The 26004-nt window shown below is 40.7% G+C and overlaps 1 protein-coding gene across 1 annotated transcript in view; it reads right to left on the reverse strand.

The window, feature by feature from the left end:
- Positions 1 to 26004, reverse strand: part of TRPM3 (transient receptor potential cation channel subfamily M member 3) — a 455537-nt gene that overhangs the window by 63932 nt on the left and 365601 nt on the right. The window contains exon 9 of the mRNA XM_089479682.1: positions 4283 to 4355. Within this exon, the coding sequence (XP_089335808.1) occupies positions 4283 to 4355 (73 nt within the window). The remainder of the gene's footprint in view (positions 1 to 4282; positions 4356 to 26004) is intronic.

Genomic DNA, 26004 nt, shown 5'->3' on the forward strand with positions numbered 1-26004 from the left:
CTTTGTAGTACAAAATGCAGTCGGGGCCCATTTACACTACGTTATAAACAGGTTTGCAAACCAGTTTAAATTGGGGTTGATCACACTTGCGCTGGGTTTTCCTGACCCAAATTCAGGGGGGCAGGCAGTGCAAATCCTCCTTAACCAGGGTTTTTTTTTTTTGAGATGGGCATTTCAGAGGTTCTTTTCAAAAGAATCTGTTTATTTGAAAGAGCCGCCAATGGGAGCTTGTAGATCCCATTCGGAGCATCTTGTCACCTCTGCTCTCCATCCTCTTCCTCTCCCTCCTGCTGCCACTGCTCTTGCTCTTCCTCCTATCTCTTCATTTTGCCCCTGCCATGGCATCTGTTGTCCCTCCTCTTCCTCTGCCCCCCGCACCTACCCTAGATCTCCCTTACTCCTCTTGATCTCTTTTCTTCCTCCTCATCTAACCCCTGCACCTGCCCTGGCTCTGCCTTTCTCTTCTCTCTTCCTCCTCATCTGCGCCCACCGTCATGACTGCCAGGATCGAATCTCTCCATGGCATTTTACCCATTCCCAGGTGTGAACAAGAATGGAAGGAAAATAGAGGCTGCTGCATGCATAGTGTAGCTAGAAGATTACTTGCCACATTGCTTTGTAAATGCCTGCTTTTGATATAGTACTGGGATGCTTGAAAAAACAGAGAACTATTGAATTACTCACCCCCCCCCCCCCCTTTATCAATCAGTGAGAACTTATGAACAATCTTCATGGAATAATAATCAGTTTAATATTCAGGCTGAAAAGGTATTCTAGAGTCAGCACATACACAGAAACAGATTTATAACTGTAACAATATAGACACCTCCCCTTTCCATATCCATATCGATATCCCAAACAGTTATTTTCTAATTTGTCTGATGAAGTAGGGTATAGTCTGTAAAAGCTCCTTAAAATGCAGAAGATTAATATAGCTGTTCCTTTGAGAATTGTCCCAGGATATGTACTTCTGAAATCCAGATGGATGGTTTTCATGTCTGGAAGATGGGTCTGACTCACATTCTGGATATCTAGAGCAGTCAATCCTCCATTAAACCCACATGGACAACGAGGGTAGCTGCTTTGCAATACTTGACTCATAACCATGTCACTCATGTGCTATCATGACAATGACAATGAAAGATAATTATGTGATCTAAGATTTCTCTTTTCAAGGTTAAAGCAGGATAGTATGGAAATTGCTATTTTAGATATATTGTCTTTAATTGTCAATTTAAATAATTTTAGAATAGAACAGACAATGAAAGACTTAAAGCCTTATCACATTTCAAAAGTAAACCAATATGGAGAAGCAGAGAAGCAGCTTTCTTGCTAATTAGCTTTCTTGCTAATTAGCTTTCTTGCTGTTTACCGCTATGATCTTTGGAATAGCGGTATATAAATAAAACAAAATTATTATTATTATTAATTACTTCTCCACATACCATCTACGCACTTCCATTCTCTTCCCAAGGGAGACATCATAAAAGCATGCCTTTTGCCAAAGGGATTTTTCTAGTGCAATACAGACACACTTTTATGTGTCATCTTCCTTGGGAAAAGAATGGAAGTGATTCAAGGGCATGCAGAGAGCTAAGCAAAAAGCCACTTCTCTGCTACTCTGTCTCATCTTACTTTTGTAATGCAATAAGGCTCTTAGTCATATTGGCCTACCAAAGTTCCCCCCTATTCCCAGAACCTAATTATTTCTCTTCTAGCAATTCCATGGCTGCTAACTGAACAATTTTGGTATTAGAAAGTTTTATTTAAAGAAGAATTTCAGAAGTCTAAAGAAAAACATTAATATTGTTTTCAGTATGATTTAGCTCCAGAAGGTCAGCAACACAAAGATGAAGATAGCAATGCTGAATCCAGAGAATAAGCATCCTGAGACTTTTTCACATAATAAAACATTTTTGTTGTGTATTATTATGCACTACAAGGGAGTTAAGACTTTTAATTCATTGGAACAAACAAGAGTAAAAGAACATCAGGAACCAACAGAGAATAGAACACAGGACATATTGTCCTTGTTTGCTACACACAAAAATACTTTATATGTAAAGATAAATATACAAAGATAAATGTTGAAAGGTGTTGCACAAAGTACATAGGAATCTAAAATCTGAATCTGTCTTTTATACATCTGAAATGAATGTATCAATTGTTAATCTACAAAACTGGAGCAAAAACTAGACAATATAATTTTTTCTAACAACGTAGAGAAGAAATATTAACATTCAGGATTGGAATACTGAACTAATTTGGGAGAAGGAGTATATATTTTAATTTTCTTATTTTGAATAAAGTGTTTCTTTTGTTCTCTCTTTTTTACAAACTGTAGATTATGTATAATTATCCAAATGTTAATGCCACATACACTTCAAAATGTTTTTTGGAAACTTTGCCATATAGTCTAGTGGTTCTAAAACATTAGTTTGGGACTTCAACTCCCAGAATTTCTGACCACTGGTTATGCAGGCTGGGATGTCTGGGGGTTAAAGTCCAAAACTTCCAGAGGATTAAAAATTGGGAAACAGTGACTATAGTTAGGACAGATACATGTATTAACTGAAAAGTAAAAACTTAGATCATTGGCTGCATTTATGACGCAACCTAAACATTTTAAAGCACAAATATAAGCCATAACTTTCTGGACTATAACTAATTGCCAACACACAGAGTAGCTGGGTGACTATTTTAGATTTTATACCTTGCACACCCATGACTTCATGAGCACAGAGATACATTCCATCAATGAAGGTAACTTTCACACTGCCACTCTGTTCACAGTGCTGTGGCCAGGTGAGCCTCTTTATACCTAGGACATTACTAACCACAGCTTTTAAACTGTGATTACACTGGGAAAGTAGTGGTTTTGGCAATACTCATTTCATGATGCTGCCTCCAACCCATAGATGCCCTGTACCCAACCCATCCTTTTTCATTGATAGAGGAAATCCATGAATGACTTGACAATTGCACAAGTCCCCAGACACAAAATGTTGCTCCTGGGGCAGTTGCACAATTGTTGTCAGTGTCTGTCAACACTGTCCCCCTCCCTCTCGCTATTCCAAAGTACCCTGATTACTGTTACTTAATTTTTCTATTTCTTTTCTTTCTATTTTTTAAAAAAACTTTTTTAGACTTTAGTCATGGCACCAGAACTCCAGAATTGCCTGAAAAAGCAAAAAATCAACTCCACCCATTAAAGTCATGATGGATAGGGAATAAGGCAGGAAGATAGGATTAAGGGAGAGGTCAGCAGGAGAGCCGGAGGGGAGCAGCAGCCCTGGCCACACAATTGAGAGAGATGCAGTGATGGTTGCCTTGAAAGTGGTATGTTGCCTTTTGTAGTAATGGTTACCTTGAAAGTGGTATGTTACTATTTTGTGACTGCTGTGAGAACAGGGCTTGTGTGGAAGTGTTCTTAGATAGACCAGTCATCTGATGTCAAACATCTGCTCTACTGCTTTGGCTCTATTAGTTATACTAGTATGGTAGAGACTATCAGCATCGTAAACCTGCTAACACAACCTTCAAAAACTCAAAGTTATTGAGCTGGCAGATTAAAATTCTATAGAGATATATAGACTATGGTCCAAAACACATTGCAGAAATAACCCAGTTTGACACAGCTTTAACTGCTAGTTCAGTGTTAGGGAATTCTGGGAACTGTAGCTTTGTGAGACATTTATTTTTTTAAAAAATATTTGTTATTAATTTTTATTATTAATACATTTATCCAACATTTAAAATCTAATAACAAACTGCAGTAGTCACACATTAACACAAGCACTGGAATACATTTAGCTACTACTAACTAACAATACAAACAATACAAACTAACAATAAATCATCAATTTACTGAATTAAATTATCATAGATATTTCCTTCAGAGTTACAGTATCTCATTATTCATTAACTATATACAGTTTTCCTTAATCTTGTATTAATCCTAAATACATTTCATTCATCACAAATCATACTGTGGTTAAAAGAGGCAGCAGATAGAAAATTGAAAGTGGAGTCTTATCTAATGGTTTTCCAATATAATTTATATGTCAAACATAGAGCCTGAACCCTCAGTCTGTTCCCATCACCATCCTTTCAGAAAGGAAAAGAGCTATGATAATGGAGGATTTAGGGTGATAGTAGTTCTAGTAACAACTGGCCACTTAAATTTGGTGCAGAACTGGAAAATGTAGGATGAAAACATATGAAAGAGAGACAGAAAAATGAATCTAATTTGATATAGACTTGCTTGGTAGAAAACTCTTACCTTTCAACAAAGCTGTTAAGATAGCCAGATCAATATCTTGATGTCCTTCTGATCCCATGCGAAACACTGTAATCTGAAATGCAAAAATCAGTGGTGTTTTTGGAGATAGTTTTCTCCCCATGTATACTTAAAAAGATGAACAGAATGTCACAAGGTCAATGTATAAAATATATCTATTCCTCTATATTTCAGATCTTGGAAAAGTTACTTTGGAGTTTATCACACTGGGGCTAATTTCGGCATTGAAGAGAGATTAAAGCTCATTTAAAGTGCAAATAAAGCAAAAATGGTAATTATGCAAATAATTATCCCATGCAATTGCGCAAATAAAGTGATATCAAAAATGCATTGTCGCTGAAATCCGAAAGTAAAAAGATGTGTGTGACCATTTTAACGGCGGGTTTTGTGCGACGTCGTGTGAAATCATTTTGTGTAATTATGCAATTTTTCAGGGATATTCACAGGATAAACTCTCAATCTCCTTCATGTGATAAATTCCTCTATTGGACTACAAATCCTGGAACCCTGCAGCTGACAGGGCCACTGACCATGCTGGCTGTGTTAGTCTTGATACTGCATTCAGAAAAGTAATTTTTCCAATCACTGGCAGGGTTGAAAAGTGTTTAAATATGAAAATGTTGAGGATAAACACAAAACTGAGGAGCATCAATGCAACATAGAATTTCAAGACCTGATAATGCAGCAAGAAAGGGAGAGGCGGCAAAACACTAATAAAGATGTAATGGAACCAGAGCAGAACTGAAATGAACATTCTGTGTGGAATATTTATTTGTTTGTTTTCAGTCCTGCCTTCCTACACGAATGAGGCATAATATATTATTGTGCCTAAATCAGAGGGAATCCCTTTCCTTAGTAACTGTTGAGAGCCAGTAGTGAAAAACTGTGCATAACCGTTTGTTGCGGGAAACCATTAACAGGCCAGTGACCTAATTTCACTGTGGAAATGTCATCATGATTTGTATCCCTTGTTGCTAGTTAGGAGATAATTTATCAACACTGCCCATCTATTTCAACCCGGCAACACTGTAAGGGTGGGATTTTTCAGTTAAAACATGTTTTTGTTAAACCTTTGCAAGGAATAATAATATTGCAACAAACAAGACAACAAAAACATGGTAAAAACTGTAAGACCACCAAAGAAATTATCGGGTGCCTATTATTCTGTCATTCCAGAACAAGTGAATATATGCCAAATATCCTCTAACTATGCCATGGTTAAAGAGACAGCATAAATCTTTTTGAGACACAGGTTGACAACCCTAAAAACACAGGGTATGATAGGTAATAGGAATGAAATATATAGAGACAGTATGCTAGTATAAACTGCTGTGGCAATTGGTTAGCAGCCACCTAGGATTAAGCCTGTTAACACAGCATCAACCGAACTGCCATGGCAACTGGCCCGATATTATTTTCTGTTCTGTCACCAACCAGAGAAATGCAGCTGCTCAAAAATTGCAAGGGATTTATTGGATACAAAATTGTCAGGAATTTATTAGCAAAGCCTCAAGGTCCTCTCTGACAAAAGCCCCCACCACCCCTATATTGTTTGTTGCTGGTTTTTGTTTTTCATCAGGAAAAGTTTTGTGAATGGCTGACCTAAATACCTATTTTTCAGTCATCTGTATAGAGAGAAGTCAATGCTGATAATCACATTATATACACAGTGTATCTAAAAGGATAAGAGCAAGCAGGTTACATTACTCTGGTAAAGCATATTGCTCTGTTCAAAATTAAGCAAAATCATGAATGTTTAGTTTTGTAATAGGCACTGAATGGATGGGGGGTGGAAACTGAACTAAGACTGCTGCCACACTACAGAATTAATGCTGTTTGGCATCACTTTAACTGGTTCCATCCTTGGATTGGTAGTTTGTAGCGATACCAGAGCTCTCTGACAGAGAAAGCTAAGCATTTAATAAATTGCCAGAATTTCACAGCTTTGAGGCATGACAGTTAAAGTGGAGTCAAACTGCATTAATTCTGCAGTGCAGATGCAGCCCAAATGCACCAAACAATGTGCAAAAATAAATTATGGAAGGGAGTGACATCTCTCCTCCTTTTTAGATATAGGAAAATGAATGGGACCAACATTCCGTAGTTTCATTGAAGGCAATAACACATTTCATCTGAACAATGAGTTTCATTGAAGGCAATGGCAAACCCCATCTGAACAACTCTTGCCATGAATACCCCAGGATAGATTCTCCTTAGGGTTGTCATAAGTTGGAAAAACATTTGAAAGGGGCACAACAACAACAACAACAGCAAATTAGGATATTATCACACCAAGAAATCCCACCGGTATAGACACAGGATTGAAAAGTCAAATACAGATTTATTGCACACAGCTGCAGCCAGGCGAGTGCAACCTAGAATCATAGAATCATAGAATTGGAAGAGACCGCAAGGGCCATCTAGTCCAACCCCCTGCCATGCAGGAAATCCAAATCAAATCATCCCGACAGATGGCCATCTAGCCTCTGTTTAAAGACCTCCAAGGAAGGAGATTCCACTACACTCCAAGGGAGTGTGTTCCACTGTCGGACAGCCCTTACTGTCAGGAAGTTCTTCCTAATGTTGAGGTGGAATCTCTTTTCTTGTAGCTTGCATCCATTGTTTCGGGTCTTAGTCTCTGGAGCAAGTGAAAACAAGTCAGCTCCCTCCTCCGTATGGCATCCCTTCAAGTATTTAAACAGGGCTATCATATCACCTCTTAACCTTCTCTTCTCCAGGCTAAACATCCCCATCTCCTTAAGTCATTCCTCACAGGACATGGTTTCTAGACCTTTCACCATTTTACTTGCCCTCCTTTGGACACGTTCCAGCTTTTCAACATCCTTTTTGAATTGTGGCGCCCAGAACTGGACACAATATTCCAGGTGGGGTCTGGCCAAACCTGTATGCAGCTCTGTGGCTTTTCAAAAACGGCAAGCTTCCCTTTTAGAAAAGCCACTGAATAAGCACGGCTGGGGTCTGGAGTGCATATGGGTTGCACTTGCCCGACCATAGCTGTGCGTAGTAACACCCATGTTTGCATTTTCGATCCGTGTCTATCCCAGCAGGATTTCTGGGTGTGATAATCCCCTCAGACTTGAGCTGCCATGGCTACATTCCATGGGATCTAAGGGTTTGTAGATTGAAGAGGCACTAGCAGGGCTGTCTGACTGAGAATGCTAAATAGCCCTCCTTAATGGCAAATCCAAGAATTCTATAGGACAGTGGTTCCCAACCTGTGCTCCAAGGAGCCCTTAGGGCTCTGTGTGCTCTTGCAAGGTACTCCATGGCTGCTCCAGGAAAATGAAAGGAATAAAAGTGGAATGAAATTAAAGAACAAAAAACAAAAAGTAACACTACTCCTAAACACCATTAACTTGTAAGACATAGGGTAGGCCTCTTAGGGACTCCACCACAGAAATTGATTCTAAAAAGGGCTTTGTATGTTAAAAGGGTTGGGAACCCCTGTTATAGGATGTTGCCACAATAGTTAAAAATGGAATATAGCGGTATCATCATTTCATGTAAAATGGTCTAGGAGTGGCAATTCAGTTTTTAAATAGCTTGCAGGGCATTCCTTCACTGTTTGACATGACAAAATAGCCACTTTTCATAACCAGCAGTGGACTTCCAGTAACTTTCTTTTTGAATCCTCCCCTGGTTTTTGGCATTTGGGACAATATTACCCCCAAAAGGCCTTGCTAGTAAATGGTCTGTGGACTTGCTAAAATTGTTCATCCTTGCTTTACAAGATAACACTAATTGTACACTTATATATATAAAGAGTAGTTTACTAGCTAGAAATTGGGACCAAATAGAAGTATTCATCAAATGACTCATCTTTTTTTAAAAAAATGTGATGCATTTGACAAATGATAAAAATTGTATTATACTATAAGGGTGCAACTAAACAGGAATTATATTTAAAGTCTATGATGTTAATTTCCATCAGACCTAAAAGATCTCTGGATACTTTGTTTATGAAAAGATAAAGTACTGAACAGTTAACATTTTGTATCTTGACTTCTAAATTAACATAAAATATCTACTGTGTTGTGGAACTATATTGTACACTAGTTGTTGTTGTGTGCCTTCATGTTGTTTCCAAATTATGGTGACCCTAAAGCGAACTCGTCATGGGGTTTTCTTGGCAGGTTTCTTCAGAGGGGGTTTGCCATTGCCATCCTCTGAGAATGAGACCGTGTGACTTGCTTATTTTCACCCAGTGGGTTTACATGGCTGAGCTGTGATGTGGACCCTGATCTCCAGAATCATAGTCCAACACTCAAACCACTATACCACAGGATTTACACACTAGACATTTAAATATAATCTAAACCAGAGGAGGGTATTATGTGGCCTGTAAGGCTGCATGTGTTCCTTGGTGGGGCCCAGCATCTCCTTTGAGACACCCCTCCTTGGTACTCTCCCAAAATATTTATTGAACTGATTTTTTTCCCCACAGAGAAAATACAACTTCCAATGCTCTAAAATCTGTTTTTGGAAGAAATTGAAGAATGCAAAAATAAAAAATCCCAAAAGGCAATTGGGAGTGATGTGGCATCACTTCTGGAAGCCCAAAATGTCAGTCACGGGAGTACAGTACAGCGCTCCAGTCGAAGAAGCCCACATTTCAGCAGTATGGCCCAGAGTACACCGAGTCCTGATCTAAACAACCCCAATGCCATTTCATTTTTATTTAGAGATCTTAGGTTGGCATAAAATAAAATTAATCTAACAAATTTAAATAATAATAAAAACAATTGTAAGAGAGTAAAAACATATTCAACCATTTAAGAGGGTAAAGAGATTAACCTGGTTAAAATAGTTTAAAATTATTTTAAAACACATAGATACAATAATTTGTATAAAATCAACAAGGCCCCCAAAGCTTTAATGAACAATCATGTTTTCACTTGATATCAGAGTGATAATAATGTTGGTGCCCATCAAGCCTTCCAGGGAAGGGTGTTCCATCACTTAGGTGCCACAGCAGAGAGGGCACTCTCTCACTTCCTCCCACAACATACTGCCCTGACAGATGGCACATAGAGAAGGGTCCCTTCCAGCAGACCTTCAATCTCAGGCATACAAATAGCAAGGCGCTCCTTCAAACATCAATGTCACAAGCTGTTTAGGGCTTTAAATATCATTACCAGTGCCTTTAATTCAGATGCAGCAAAACTGGAGTTATATTATTTTTAGAACCACAGAGATCTCAAGGGCTATCCAGTTCAACCTCTGCCATGCAGGAACTCACAATCAAATCATCCCTGACAGATGGCCATTCACCTTCTGTTTAAAAACATCCAAAGAAGGAGACTTCACCACCCTCTGAGGGAATGTGTTCTACTGTCCAACAGCTCTTACTTCAGAAGGGTCTTCCTAATGTTGAGGTGGAATCTGTTTCCCTGTAATTTAAATTCACTGTTCCATGTCCTATTCTCTGGAGCAGCAGAAAACAAGCTTGCTCCATCTTCAGCATGAAATCCCTTCAAATATTTAAACAGGGCTATCACACATGTATATATCATGCATGATGCTCTAGTGAGAAGACTAGCTGCTACATTTTGCATTAGCTGCAGTTTCTCAGTTGTCTTCAAGGGCAGCCCTACTTAGAGTGTAACACAGTAGTTTAATTGAGAAGTTAACAGTGCATCTCAATGCAACCCTGAAACACACACACATTCTGAAACCCCACACATTCAGAAACTGTGAAAGATCCACAGTTGCACTGATTTGCAAGTTCCTTTTCTGTTGGATACACTTTCTTTGGTACAATTTTGGTACAAAGAACAGATGATAAATAAAATATAATTTGATTGTACACCTTTTTACAGCTGACAGCCTTTATTACTTTCAGCCAGTCGGTGTTTAATTGTGGATTAAACATGTTAAAAGGAAAAGAATGGATAACGACAGTATGTAACAACCAATTTTATTCAAACATATCCTGACTGATCCTGACACCACTGGACAACCATCTCATCACGGCTACTCAGTACGAAATAATATATTGGATGGATTGTTCTTCCAATAATATGATTTAAGATAAATATATACTAGAAAAGAAGTATAATTTCATCTGGCAAGCAGAAGCTCAACCATATCAGAAGTTTACATTGGTTTAATACTAATCAATTAATTGTTTTTGTTCAAATTTATTGTCAGCCATCTTGAGTGTGATTCTTGGGATAAAGTTGGGATTATATCATCATCATCATCATCATCATCATCATCATCATCATCATCATCATCATGCCTTTCTCCAATCTAAAGTTGATGCTACTGCACTGATGCATTAATGCAGGTTGACACTGCTTTAACTCTTGTGGCTCATTGCTACAGAATTCTGGGGTTTGTAGTTTCCAGAGAGATTTATTTTTTACTGTTAGAGACCTCTAGTTCCACAACAAACTACAAATCCCATGATTCTAAATTATTGAACCATGGCAGTTAAACATGTGTTAAACTGCATTACTTCAGTAGTGTGCAGCAGTAGGATGGACTCAAGGTGGCTTAAAACAGTTAAAAGAACTTTAAAAAATACAAAATGCAAATGTTAAAAATATAATTAAATTATTAGTAAAATTAAAGCCAGTTAAAAACACAGCTATTAAAAACAACAAATAAACAATACTCAGAGCAGCACAGTTCTGCAAGGCCCAATCACCTTAAGCAGTCAGTCTTCAAAAGCCTACTGGAAGAAACAAGTTTTAACCTGGGTGATATAAACATCTAAACCTTACTGATACACATTCCATATAGAAATATGAATGTATTAATCTGAATTGCACAGACATCTTTCTTATAAAGTCATATGGAACACTGAAAAAAAGATAAAGGATGATTATTTATTATCTATTCTAACTCCATGCAGATTCACAGTTTGGGGGACTCAGCTCTGAACCTGGAGGCCCAACTCTCTGCAATGACCAGGTGTGCTTTTGCACATTTAAAACTTGTGTGCCAACTGCACCTGTTCCTTGAAATGCCAGTTCTAGCCTTGGTAGTACACGGCTTGGTTACATCCTGCTTGGACTACTGTAATAAGCTCTACTTGGGGTGCCTCTGAAGAATGTTCGGAAACTTCAGCTGGTCCAAAGAGCTGCAGCCAGATTGTTAACAGGGGCAGGTTACAGAGACCACATAATGCCCCTGTTGCAACAGCAACACTGGCTGCCAATTTGTTTCTGCGCACAATTCAAAGTGCTGGTTATGACCTACAAAACCCTATATGGCTCAGGTCCAGGTTATTTGGCACACTATATCTCCCTCTATGAAGCAACCTGGGCACTGAGATCCTCTTCAGAGGCCCTTCTCTCTGTCCCACCACCATCACAATCATGGGGACGTGAGAGAGGGTGTTTTCTGTGCCTGCCCTTAGACTCTGGAACTCCTTGCCCAGGGAGACCAGAATAGCCCCTTCCTTGTTGGCCTTCCACCAGCAGGCAAAGACCTTCTTATGCAGGAAGGCTTTTTAAAACAATGTTCTTAAAGGAACGGCTTAGGGTGTTGTATCGTTTCAAGTGTTTTAAAATTTTTATCCTTTTAACTGTATTTTTATTATTTTAATATGTAATCTATTTAAATATTGTAACAATTTAATTCTGTTTTAATGTATCATTTTTCTATGTTTTTTTAATGTTGTGACCAGCTCTGGGTCCCAGTTCTGGGAAATGAGCGCGATATAAATAAATAAATAAATAAATAAATAAATAAATAAATAAATAAATAAAACAACAGCAGCAACAATCCTAAAATAGAAAATTAACATGTGTGCAAATCTCATTTATTCAATGGCTCTACTCTAGTTGAGATGAGCAATTGGATTTCAGATGTTATGTTTAATCCCAGATAAATTTCTCCAGGATTGCAGCCTGCACTGTGTTTTTCTGCCTCTCCCTTCCCACGTCCATCTGTTGATAAACTCTCTGAAATGCTCTTTCACAAATCCCTAGGTAATGGCAACCCATTGTGTTCAAGCCAAAAGCATCTTTAGTGAGCAATCAGAAATGATTCACTAAGGGAGAAAAAGTGTTCTGTAAATGTAATTTTAATGTGCTGAACTCTTCAAGAACAACTCAGATGTGCACACTTGTATACTGGCAATTTCGGACTCCATACGTTCCAAACTAAAAACGTATGTGGAGGAGTGCAAGCAACAAAATGCACAAATTGCAATAATCTTGGGAGCAAAACCAAAAGCAACAACAGCATTCTAGAAATATGAACTGAAGTCTGATTTATATGAAGGTTAATGAACTGGCACAAATACCACAAAGTGATTTTTTCCTCCACCGTAGCAATTGGAAAGATGCGTGCCAATAGTCTATATCAGTGAGTCAGTCACATATGCATAACTATTGTATATACTCCTGTATAAGTCTAGACATTTTAGTCAACAAAAACCAACCCAAAAAAGCCTGTGTTGACCTGTCCACTGGTCAAGGTAAATACTATGGTATTAGAAGCACCCTAAAGCTACTAATACCATAAATTCAAGATGAAATCCTCTTCATGACATATGAGTGAATAACTCTGTTATATACAAGTATGTTTTCTTTTGGATGGTGCACATGTGTGTAAATCCCATTTATGCAGTGGCTCTACTAACCTATTTTGTCTCTTCCAAAATTCAAAGGTTGTACTAACCTCTTTTGCCTCTTCCAAAACTTCTCTCTCATGTCCATTGTCAAACCTGAGGGCGCTCTGCTGTCACTATTCATTGACCAAGGGTGAAGGGGGCTAGAAGACCAAGGGGTCATTCCCACTACAATTTGCACGGAATCGCAGATTGGGATATATGACCCTTGTTTCCATTTGAAACTGATTCCGATCCTCATTGGATCGATTTCAGTTGGGATAAAGCACTGCAAACACAACCCCCTGGGTTTTCCAGAGAGTAGTTTGAAAGAGGTTCTTTTCAGAAGAGTCGATTCTGAAGTGTGTCCAATAAGTGGGAACGCCAGATCAGAATTGATTCATTCTGAGGGAAAGGACAAATGGCAGAGGGGTGTGTACCATCCCTCCTCAGAGATGTCTCACACACCCACAGTGCTGCTTTTTTGTTTTTTTAAAAAAATAATATTAATCGCAAAATCGATAGATTGGTCAAGCAACTACTTGACAAGCAGTTGCTAAACCAGTCTATCGATTTTGCAATTTTTTTTTTAAAAAGTGTCCCTGTCCTTCTCTCCATCCTCTCTGGCCTTCTCTCTACCCCCTGGCCTTTTCTCTGTCTTCCCCGGCTTTCTCTCAATCTTCCCTGGCCTTCTCTCCATCTTCCCTGGCCTTCTCTCTGCCCCCCCCCCCCGGCCTTCTGTCCATCCTCCCTGGCCTTCTTTCCATCCTCCCTGGGGAGGGTTCTCTTGGGGCCTGCGGGCGGTGGAGGCTGGAGGGGCTGGAAGAGGGAGCCTGGAGGAGGAGAGGGGAAACAGAGGGCTCCTTGGGGGGGACTGGGCTCATGCAGGAGCCAAGGAGAGGACTGACCATTTATCCATGGAGCCATCCTTGGGCAGTGGAGGAGGAGGAGACGGAAGTGGAGGCCCCCTTCACCGGCTCTGGCCGGAGCCCCTCTTCAGCCTGGTCAGTGGCTTGGTGGGGATGGCCAACCCTCCGCCCCTCCAGCCGCCCACCTTGGCCCCCTCCTCCTCCTCTTGGGTCCCTTCGGTCAGCCAGTGGGCAGAATGGCAAAGACCTGGCCCCAAGGGCTCTGGCTCCCTTCCTTCCTTCGTCCACTGGAGAGAAAGACAGAGTAGAGAGAGAGTAAGTCAAGGCCCTGTCACTGGGCCCCCTGCCTTGGCAGCCCTCCTCCCATGGCCCTGGCTCTTGCCTCTCCAGGCCCTCTGTGCACAACCCCTCACTGCCCCTGTCAAATGTCAAAAGTCCAGGCTGCCGCTTATGTCACTGATGACTGACAGGCATTTTGAAGTTCTGGGGATGACAACCGTGCCCCCCCCCCCCAAAAAAAAAGTGATTACACTGGGATAATAAAAAAGATCTGCTTTCTAGCGGGAACCAGGGACTTTTTTGAATCAATTTCCAATGAGGAGCAAGTGCGAATCAGGAAGCGATTTAAACTGCCAGTGGGAATGAGCCTCAAGAAGCAGTTGTCATAGCTAAATACAGTTCCTTTCCTGGATAGAGAGTGACTTATTTTTTTCTTCCTCTCACAGCTAAGATTGATAACTTCTAGGTCTCCTTTGCACTCCTCTCTTTCCTTGCCACCAGAGAATGCAATAGCAGTACTCCCCCCCCCCCCAGGGACTTTCTACTTGTTGGGTGGGAAGAAAGCAGCATACAGGGAGCATTACACACCAGTGCAATACTGGATTTCAGTCCATACATATATGTAGGATTACACAGGACTGAAAAAAAATCTTAATTACTCATTTAATATTTTGTAGCTGCAAAGAGGTTTTTCAGAAACCCTTCTTCATGCCTATATCTTTTTTTAAAACCCAAACCAAACTCAAAGGCTTTGTAACTGAAAATCAGTATCCCTTTCTTTCTCTCACGCAACCCATACTCCCATTTTCTCAGAACAAGTATTGGTTGAATTTGTGCCAGATCTGAGTGCAGTGGCACAGTGTGATTTCAATATCAAAAATGGGACATTAATAATGAAATCCCTTTTGATTCTCTAAGTTAGGAGGAATCTCACAGCTGCTCAATTGACTTGTGCAGATGCATGAACCCCTTTTGGACTGCACTCCACTGTAAACTGGGAGAAGGATCAAAAAGAGCAGCTGCCCCTGGAGCTCCCAGAAGTAGCCACTCTCCTTTAGAACAATGTACAGCCACACCTATGCCTTATCCCTCCCTCAGGCAGTATCACAGGAACAGAGATAGGCTTAAAAGCCACTTCTAGTTTTGTTTTGTGTGGATGGTGCTATCTGTGCTGGCTCCTGGGGAGTGGTGACCCCTAAACCGTCAGAGTTTGCACATTTCACTGTAAACATATTTGGACGGCAAACCTTCCTACCACCCACCACCTCACTCTGCCATCAGTAAATTGCCATAGAACTGTATATTAGATCAAACGGAGAACTCCAGTTTCCAGAAAACATAGCATGCAGTTCAGGCAGCTTTGAACTTTTGAATCCTGGAACTTCCCTTGGGGATTACACCGAAGCCTGTGAAATTATGACAAGTTTCCTTTGCACATCACAGGTACAGGAAATGAGATTTTGTTAAGAGGTTTTTCAGAAAGACTGGTGGTTTGTAAAAAAAAACCCTGAGAATTATTGAATATTGCTCCTCAGTTCTGCACTGTTTGTACAGTGTGCCCGCGTTATACGCGGGCGCGCTTTACATGGCTTTCAGCATATGCTGAAAGCCACGCGGGGAGAAGGGGTGGCATGTCCCATAGGGATGAATGGGGTGCATGCCCATGGTGTGTGCATGCCACTGCATCACTGCACCACCATGTGCGTGAGTCCCATTCATTTAAATGGGGCTCGAGCATAGGCGGTATTTGTTTTACGTGGAGGAGTCCAGAACGGATTCCCCACGTAACGAAAGGGCGAACTGTATTCAGTTTCATTGAAATGGCATTCCTCTGGTCAGAGTTTCAGTAGTTTCTAATCTGGATTTGCATCATTGGCTCACTGATTAGAAAATATGTGTCCATTTGTATCCACTGGGTGTCCAAAAGTACTGGGTGCCCATTTGCATACATAACTATTACTCAAAAATGCCTTGTGGAAGGGGAACAACTGGGTTGCCAGTTCAGGATCCCACGACCTGAGGTTTCTAGGTCAAGGCCTGGACAGACCCTGGTGAACTCATTAAACATTAAGTACTAATAATAGCTCCTCACAGTTTATCATTAGAACACAAGCATACACAGGATATATTTTCCTGTTTGCAAGTTAATTATTAGCTAAAAGGGTTGTTTCTAGAGCAAGGTGGCATGAGGGGATTATTCCTTCTGTCTTACTTAAAGGGTTGGGATAAGGAACATTTACGTTAGTTCATTTGCTTCTAACCAGAAGGTAAATAAAGAGCAAAGTGGAGGAAGCATCCTGGTGCCAAATCTACTAGAAGGGAAGAAGGATGTTAACTAGGTAAGTCTCTGGAGGGTCTATGCAAGTGGCAGCAACAAATCAATTAATACTTGCAAACTGTAGTATGCTACTACTCTAGTAGTTGTGGCAGAGATTTGCACACAGCCCTTTCTTCTTGCCTGGATCTGAGCCTTGCAAAACTTGAGAATTTGAACCCTTGCCTCTTTCCTAGAGATGACCCCAAAAAACTTGAGATTTCAGGCTAGGCTCTGAGATCTGGCAACCATAGGTACAACCGTCCCACATGCATAACAGTTTCTCCTGCCTATAATCCACCAGGCTAGCCTCCAGCTAGAGGTATGACTAAGTATGTAAAAGATTCTGGGATCAGGTCTAAATGATATCAATCTACATGAAACTTAGGCTAAACTCAACATGATGATGAGACACCCCCCCCCCCCTCAAGTTGTGGTACAGAAACTTGCTTGGCAGAGTTTCCTAGCCCTCCAGAATACAATTCTAACTAAGGACCAGAACAGATGGCCCTTTAAAGCTGCTGTCCGGGTAGCTTGGGAGTGTGGCGTTTATATACCGCATGCTAACAAGCCACCCTGAAGCCACCCGGAAGTTGGGTGGCTGCCCAGATGTAAATGGCTTTAAGACACTGCGGCGGTGTGGCATTTAGATGCTGCCCACCACTGGAGCATCTTAAAGCCAGCTTTGGGCTGCAGCCGGGCTGGGAAAGACACCTCTTTCCTGGCCCAAAATGGAGCAAATCTTTTCCGCTTCTTTTTGGGCTGGGTTCTAGGCAGATTGGGGCTGTGGTGTGTGTTTGCCATGGCCCCAATCCATCTTCAGTGGGGGTGGCTTTTTCTGTTCCAGCCCTAAGATCTGCCAACAAATATGGAAAACAAAGCAGTGGCCCTCAGACCAGAAAAGATCGATACATGTTCCTATACACTAAAAGGGAGATACAGAAGACTAATGTAACTACAAGACCATTGCACTAATTTCCCACGCAAGTAAAGTCATGCTCAACATTCTGCAGCAAAGATTCCTACCATATATGGAACAAGAAATCACAGAGTTGCAAGTTGGTTTCAGAAAAGGAAGAGGTACTAAAGATCATATTGCAAACATACGTTGGATAATAGAGCATGCATGGGATTCTAAAAGAAAATCTGTATGTGCTGTATTGAATACAATAAAGCTGTTGACTGTATAGACCATGAAAAACTATAGAATGCTTTCAAAGAAATGAGAATACCATTATATTTGATTGCCATGATGTGTAACCTATGCTCAGAACAAGATGCTTCTGTCAGAACTGAATATGGTGAGACAATGAATAAATTTGACAATTAAGCTTAGGAAAAAACTTCCATTGCAAATAATAGAAGGGCCTATCTCAAATTTAACTGTCATGATGATGGAGGTTTGGTGTCTCTATAGCCCGATACAGATGGTGCAGAAATGCCATCCTCAGGCGAAAACTAGGGCTGGGAAGTGTGCAGCATCCGCACGCTCCCCAGCCCTAGTTCATATGGACAGTGCCATTTTGGAAGCATGTGCGAGGATGGCGTCACGCATGCGCCACCTCCACATGGACTGGCAGATGCGTGATGCCATCACAGCGCTGCAGGTCGCTTGGGATGCCCTTTCAGTGTTGTGGGAAGGAGCTCTGAAACAGAGCTCCTTCTGTGCAACAGAGCTCCTTCTGTGCGCACGTATCACTGGCATGGCCTATAATAATAATAATAATAATAATAATAATAATAATAATAAATATTTTAAAATGTTTAAAAATACATAACAATACATCAAAGTTAAAAACAAATCACAAGTAAGAAAAATAATAAAAGGGGGATTCAATTGGTTCTGGACATTATCAATCGGGGAAGGCCTGCCGGAAGAGAAAGGTTTTTGTTGCCTTTTTAAAAGCCTCTATATGACTGTGCCAGCAATGCAAAGGAGAAAGCGGCCAGGCGACCCCTTTTTCCTTTTCACTATGCCTGTCGGGGTGTCCAGGGCATGAAGCTGCATGGACACCTCTGTACCGTACCTATGTGTGTCTGCCACAGTAAATGTGAAGGGAGGGAGGTTTCCTTACCAACTGCAATTTCCCTTACCAACTGCACCTTGCTTAGCAATGTAAACTGAGGGGGAAAAAATCTCACAACTGGTACCAATTAGCACTCAAGGCTCTGGTAAACAGATCTGGGGCTGAACCCCCATTTCAAAGTCCTTCTATAGAACCATTAAAGGAACAGGAGCAACATGGTATACTTCTCTGCCTGCCAATTCTTTAGTGCTGATACGCCTCCTCACTTGCATAACATTCTTAGGAATATGTAAGTTTGGGGAAAAGTGAATATATTTTCCTTTAAATTATAAGAAATGCATGGGGCAGGAGGATATACAGTGGGTGCTTGGTATCTGCTGGGGCTTGATTCCAAAATCCATGGATGCTCAAGCCCCATTACATACAATGGCATAGTAAAATGCTATTCCTTATATAAAATGGCAAAATCAAGGTTTGATTTTTGAATTAAAAAAAAATTCAAGTCATGAATGGTTGAATCCATGGATTTAAAAGCCATGGATATGGAGGGGCAGCTGCAATTACACAATGATGCAGAATTTACTTTTTCTTTTTGGCAGTGATTGCATGCTGAGGTGGTATAGTGTACTGGTTGGCTCTGGGATACCAGGATTCAAATCCCTAGCCCTTATCAGATGAGTCTGGAACTGGGGGTCTTCAGCACTGGGCGGTTCGAATTCACGTTATTTCGCACAATACCATCATACCTGGGAGCCCCTCCGAATTGGCATGATTCAAATTGGCCAATACGCATTCGCGCGAAGTGCATTCAGTGCAGAATGTTTTGTCACACCGGTGCTCAACATGAGGATTGGCTGATTCGTATCGGCCCCCTCGCACATGCTCAGTGGTGCCCTGCATGGGTTGCGACCTTAAACGCTTCCGGGGTGAAAGGGGAGGTCACGTCATGACAGCCCGGTAAACAGCTGGAGAGCCAGCTCATGCACATTAACAATCGCGTTACAACGTGCCCTCTCTACATTCCTCTCTGTTTCCTCTCTACATTCCTGCTTGGTTTTAACGTTACCATGACCTTCCCTTGCAACAAATTAGCAATGCCCGGTTGTACGTGTGTGTGTGTGAGTGTGTGAATATGTATTCTGAGGGGGGGGGGGAGGACCAGTTCCAGCGGCTGTCAAAGAGGCTGGATGGCCATCTAAGTAAATGGGGATGCTTTTTTCCTCCTCCTCCTCCCGGCTTGGGAGCCAGCATAAGCTGCATCCCAAGAAGGGAACAGGCGCGGGGCCGCTAGAATCGCGGCGATCGCCGCCGTTCCAGCGGCTCCCGCGCCTCTTCCCTTCTTGGGATGCAGCTTATGCTGGCTCCCAAGCTGGGAGGAGGAGGAGGAGGCTGCCGGAACCACGATTCCAGCGGCCCCCCGCGCCTCTTCCCTTCTTGGGATGCAGCTTATGCTGGCTCCCAAGCCGGGAGGAGGAGGAGGAGGCCGCTGGAACCGCCCCCCCCCCGCTTCCCTGGAACCGGCAAGAGGAAAGACCCACCGGAAGTTAAAATTGGAATCTGGGGGTCTTGCGATGGAATTCAGGATTGGGTAGTCACACCAGAGCCATTCGCACTGAGATCGAACAGAGCCCCAATCCAGGATATTGCCAATCCCCTTATCAGCGCACTGGCCAACACGCTCCAAAAAGAGGAGCCAGTACGCATTCAGTTCGGCATCTCGCGCATTCACGTGAGTTCGGATTGGGCCATTCGAATGCTGGTATGATGGTATTGTGTGAAATAACGTGAATTCGAACCGCCCAGTGCTGAAGACCCCCAGTTCCAGACTCATCTGATAAGGGCTCCTGCCTGGCCATGGAAAGCCTCTGCATGAACCCCTTTTGGACTGCACTCCACTGTAAACTGGGTGACTCTGGGCAAGTCATATTCTCTCAGGTTTAGAGGCTCAAAATAATAAACATCATCTGAATAAACCTTACCAAGAAAACCATATGACAGGGTTGCCATAAGTCAAAGTTGACCTGAAGGCATGTTACAACACCAGTGGACTGTAATTGGAATTACTAGTAGATCAAATAGAAAAAAAGAAAAAAGAAGAGAAAATGGAAAAAAAAGGTCTCAAAATCGGTCTCCCAGGGAGACTTTAAGTCAATGCTTCCATCTCAGATTCTTATGTGAAATGTAAGTAAAGTGGTTTCACATGAATAAATCAGATAGAACCATGTGCACTGAAGGCTTTAGGAAGCAGGCAAGCTGTACATCTAAGATGAGCAAATAAATATCCCCATCTCGAAAAATACTGGCTGTAGCTTCTGCTAAAAACTGTTGTATTTATCAGTACTGCTGCAAGAAATTGAGATGCTTCCATGTCTTCCTACTGTCGAGGTGTCCTGCCTCAAATGAAATCCAAAAGCTTTGTAGCCCTAACAACATAGCCATTTTTTTCTGCCTATTTTTCTCCTTTCAATCGTTTGCTCATTGAACATAAAAGGAGTAGATATGAATTGCATTCTGATGTCTTTCTGAAAGCACAAAGAGTGATAATGTATCAGCGGTAAGCATACAAGTATACTACAGGGCATTTTATTTTATTTGTCTCAAGAGGATAAGCCTAGATGTAAAGGAAACAAATTTGTTCTTCAGTGCCAGGATTGATGGTGTCTCCTGTCAGCAAAACAAAAATCCAAAGATGCCACATAAGCAGCAGAAGCAATGGCAATCAGGCAATAGTACTGCCTATTAGAAGCAGAACTCTTAAGGCACTGCAGGTGCTGTATCGTCCCTTTGACATATCTTTTGCTATTACTTCACTGCTCTGCTTCGGAGGAGCTAGAGGAATTTAGAATGAACAAGCACAGGGCTCAGAATTATAATTGTTCATGTTTATTTAACATCTGTTGATTATTTTGCAGGTGTCTCATAAATGCAAAACTGCTTTTACATTACTAATAGAAACTGCTCATAAAGGGTAAGTCTCTTCTGTTCTCAGACAGGCTTATTAATACATTATAGTCCTCTTAGTAGAAGAGCAACTCCTATTCCAGTATGCCTTTACATTTATAATTCAGCTGGATATGGCTGAATATTTTAGTGAAAAATTTCCCCTGACACCAAAATCAGGAAAAGAAGGAGAGAGAAAAAGAGAGAGATTGAGAAAGAAGGGGGGAATGTATGTGCATCAAATGATGGAGGTTGAGTTGTAGTAGATAAACATTTTGATTACAGAAAATTATGCAGATATTATATATACATTCCTATCACTGATGAGAATTTCAGTAGCCACATTGAAAAGTTTTGTTTCCTTAGCATAAGAAAGCAGTGTAGATTTATGGTATATATTCTATGAGGTAGCCTGCACAACCTAATATGTTGGTGAAATATTATGGAATATCAGGAAAAAATCCTCTGAATCACAACTGTAACAAACTGGCATTAATCAATAGTATGTGAGGGCTAAGCACAAAACATAAAGAATTTTCCACACTTGCTTGAAATGTTGTCAGTTTGTACAAATGGCTTCTCCATCCATATAAAGCAGGTTAGAATAAATTTAATGAATTGCCGGAGGTCAGTCAGAGGAGATCAATTGTTGAGCAGAGACCTCCAGAGCAAATCCACTCCACTGCATTCCACCAGTGGTTTCATACTCTGGTGTTTATCACACTATACTCTTATAGTGCTACTATTCCACTTTGACTGCTCTAGCTGCCTCCTGTTGCATTCTGGGATTTGCAGTTTTCAGGAGGGGTATTTAGAATTCTCAGGCAGAGAACCACTTTAAGAGTATAGTGTGATAAACATCTCTGTCTTCTTGATATTATCCTCACTGACTTGTCTTACTTCTGGAAAATCTCAGCAACTGCTGTGGAACTCACACATCTTACTAAAGATTTCGAATTATGTTCTGTTAAAATATAGTGGGAGGGGGAACTGCAAAACAGATGAAGACTATTCTCCCCCTTGATCTCCCCACTTGCATCCAGGTTTTCAAATTATAGTAATAAAGGACAGTTATAATTCATGGCATGCAGGGTTGATATTTGGTAAGCAGCTATTAACAAGTTTGTGGTCTACCTAAATACTGTACCAAATGAAATAATGAATTTCTCTTTACTTGGCCATCTATTTCTTTTTATAATTAACATACTGTGCACACACATAAATTACATTTCTGTCTTTATGAAGGACTGATGTCCAAAATACAGGATTTGTGGGCATCTTGTTCAGTCTATGTAAAAGGAAAAGCTTTCCAACCCTCAAATAGGGGATATTGCTTATAATAAGGGACACTTAGCAAACCTCTCCTCATAGGCCACACTATTTCTTCCATTGTTACCATAAGCGATATCATGTCATGCCCACTGTCATTTTTTGCCATTGGTTTGTTTTGCTTCTTCATGTTTTGGGCTCCTGGGGGTGTCAGAGAGAAATGAGGGGCAAAAATGCCACATTTTGCAGCATTTCTGAGTGGTTTAGTGCTGTTGGGGGGGGGAGGATAATTTTTAAAACAAAAACCAGTGGGTGAGTAGAAGGCAGTCTTCTGGGGCTGCAAAAGGGGATCCCACACATCCATAGTCCTGACATACACTGAAGACGGTGCTTGATATACTCAACAGATGTTAACAGTAAATGCCAACAGAAGACCATCTTCAGTGCAGACAAAATTGATCAAAGTGAACTATGTATTTAGGAGTGGAAGGATGCTCCTGCTGGATTCATGACTAAGAAAAAGAGAGTAAATGGTATGTGGGAAACAGTGAAATCAATTCTAAAAATATTAATTTGCTCCTCAATTCCAGCTGCCACTGCTGTGGCCTCAAGGAAGAGATTAGGCAGTATCTGCTGGACTTAATCCCCCCTCCATACACAGACTTCCATTCCCTTTTTCTTAAGATTCATATCTGAGATTATAAACCTGAGAGCAGGTAATGGTCAAATTAACAATTTGTAAACCACTCTGGGAGCATTTTGGCTGAAGAGTAGCATATCAATATTCTAAATAAAAATAAATAAATAATAAATTTATAGGTAATGAAGCAACAGAGCAGACAATTTCAAGAGGGAACAATTCCCTGTTTCTTGCTTCTATAGTCTCCTAGTGGCACATAGTCACTTGTTCAAATGTGGTTGCATCTTTGAAAAGTTGTAACAGCTCTGGAATGCAATTTGTTCAGGGACTGGCTGAGTGGCAGGACTTCTTGGACTTCACCATGGCTCTGTGTTGACTGAGGAAGTAATGAAGGACATAGCCAATATTCTGTATTTGCATTATTCAGCATAATAAGAAATGATTAGCAAATTGTTTGTCAGTGAGAATTGGTGTGCTATAAGCAATCTCAACTCACAGATTAGGGAACAGGGATGCAAACCGAATTTACATTCCCCCTGAAGTGGGAGAGTTGAAGCTGTGCAGTTTGAGTCTATTCCCGGGTTCACCTCTAAGTCTGAATCACCAGGTTTCTGCACTGGGAAGTGATGTGTCTGCACAGTTCAAGCTAATACATCAGCTAAATGCATGTTCCTGGAGAGATCTGATCTGGCAATGATGCATGCATTCATTACATCCAGTTTGGATTACTGTAATAAGCCCTGTCTTTGAAAATTCAGAATAGGGTGACCAGAGCTGTTTACTAGAAGCAGATAACCCCTTTGTTACAACTGCTTTCCATAATGTTTTGGGGTGAAGTTCAAAGTAGTTATGTTCTGTAAGTCTTATACAACTTTGGTGTAAGATACTGAAAGACTTTATGAGCATTGACATCTTCAGGGGAGGTTCTTCTTTCAGTTCTGCAGCCCTCGAAAGTATGTTCTTGGTGAGGATGCAAAAAAGGCTTTCTAGGTGGCTGTTCCCAAGCTCTGGAACTCCTTAGAAAGAAAATTAGAATAGTCCTCTACTTACTGTACTTCTGTAGGCAGGTAAAAACTTTCCTATTCAGGAGGTTTTGGGCAATTGACTAATTGTGGAGGAGAGGGCATTTAACAGGTGGAATCTGTCTTTCTTAACTCTTGATTATCATACCAACTGATGTACCTTAAGCTGTTTTAAATTCATTTAAAAACATTTTTGTAACTTGCTTAATCCTATTTTAATGATATATCATGCATTCTTATTTGAACATTTTCAAAAATCATGTTGAGAACCATCTGGCTTGGTTCCTATTTCTGGAAGAAAGGCAGAATGTAAATCAAAATATATAAACAAACAATAAGAAGAACATTCTAATAAGCTTCTGAAGAACTCTCAGGTTCCCTGTGAAGATGACTACAACATATGGTTCTGGCTACAGTTATCATGGTTACAAATCTTGGTGGAATCTCAAAAGCACAAGAAATGGCTACTTAGTGCTTCAGTTGAAAGGTTCTGTGATATTATTACTGTTTTTCACAGCCAGTAGAGAAGTCTTCATTTGGGCATGAGTGCACTTTCATTCTGCCACATGTACACAGAGCCTTTTATATGAAAGAGTCTAATTTTATCCTTTACAAGCTGCCATTTCTTATTACTTCATTTTATAGCTAACCTGCACTTAACCTGAACAGAATTATATACACCTCTTACTTATTTATTATATGTATTTCCCTTCCAATTTCTCCAGAGGGCACATAGTAGCAACTTAGCAGTATAAAGCGGTGTATGTCCCCTGAGGAACTTGCCAAGAAATGCACCCCATAAATGGATCCAAAAGGAAAGGAAGGTAAATTATTTGAGCTGACTCTTGGTGTTAAGGTTAAAGGCATCTTGACATATATGTTGCTGTATGGGAAAGAAAATAATAAGAATATGGTCCTTCATCCTCAGAACCACCTGGATGGATGTTAAAAAACTGATGAGACTTTAGATTAATTCATTGAGAAGAATGTGACTAATAAATGTGACCTCGCTGAATATTTTTAGTGCAGAATAAAGCTGTTGTTATTGAAATAAACAGGGTGCCCTAGATGTTTTCACAACATACAGGATCAAACCTCCTTCATATTTCTCCCTCTACAAAAAATGACTTAAGTAGGTTAATAGCAGAAAAAGAACTGAGTGGCGTATTGAATAAAACATTGAATCAGTACCTTTTGAACGTCAACCTGAATTCTAGGTAAAAACATTACAGATTACTAACTCTCTGGAGACCAACCACTGCAACACTTAGTCTAGGAAGAAAAACATCCCTGTAATTGCTGCCAGCACACTTGTAAAGAAGCAGTACAAAAACACATTTAAAGATCCTAGTCTCTCACTTTAGGAGCTCTAGAATTGTTGTAGTTGTGCAGCATTTTGGCAGAACTTGACAGCATTTAGTCTTAACTAGTAATCCCCTGCTTCCAACCACATCACACCACAATGGTAACTAACCCCTTTGCAATGTATGTGTATTATTTAAAATAATTACTTTTATAGTTGTAGGATGTGGTCTTGCTAAATGGATGAGCAAGGATATCAAGTGATCCAAGTGTTTGTTGGTGCTGTAATTTAGACTTTCTGTTATGACTATGGAAGTTATCACAAGGAGGATGAGGGCTGAGTGTTTTCAACCACAGGCCAGCAGCTTCATACATTCAGATATTTTTAAAAACATAGGCAGGTTACAGGCCACCGAAAAGCGGCGGTCTGCCGCCGCCGCCAGTTGCAATGTCCGGGA

This window comes from Sceloporus occidentalis, unplaced genomic scaffold, assembly GCF_023333645.1.
Source record: "Sceloporus occidentalis isolate IW3139 unplaced genomic scaffold, rSceOcc1.0.p SCAF_1, whole genome shotgun sequence".
Taxonomy (NCBI): domain Eukaryota; kingdom Metazoa; phylum Chordata; class Lepidosauria; order Squamata; family Phrynosomatidae; genus Sceloporus; species Sceloporus occidentalis.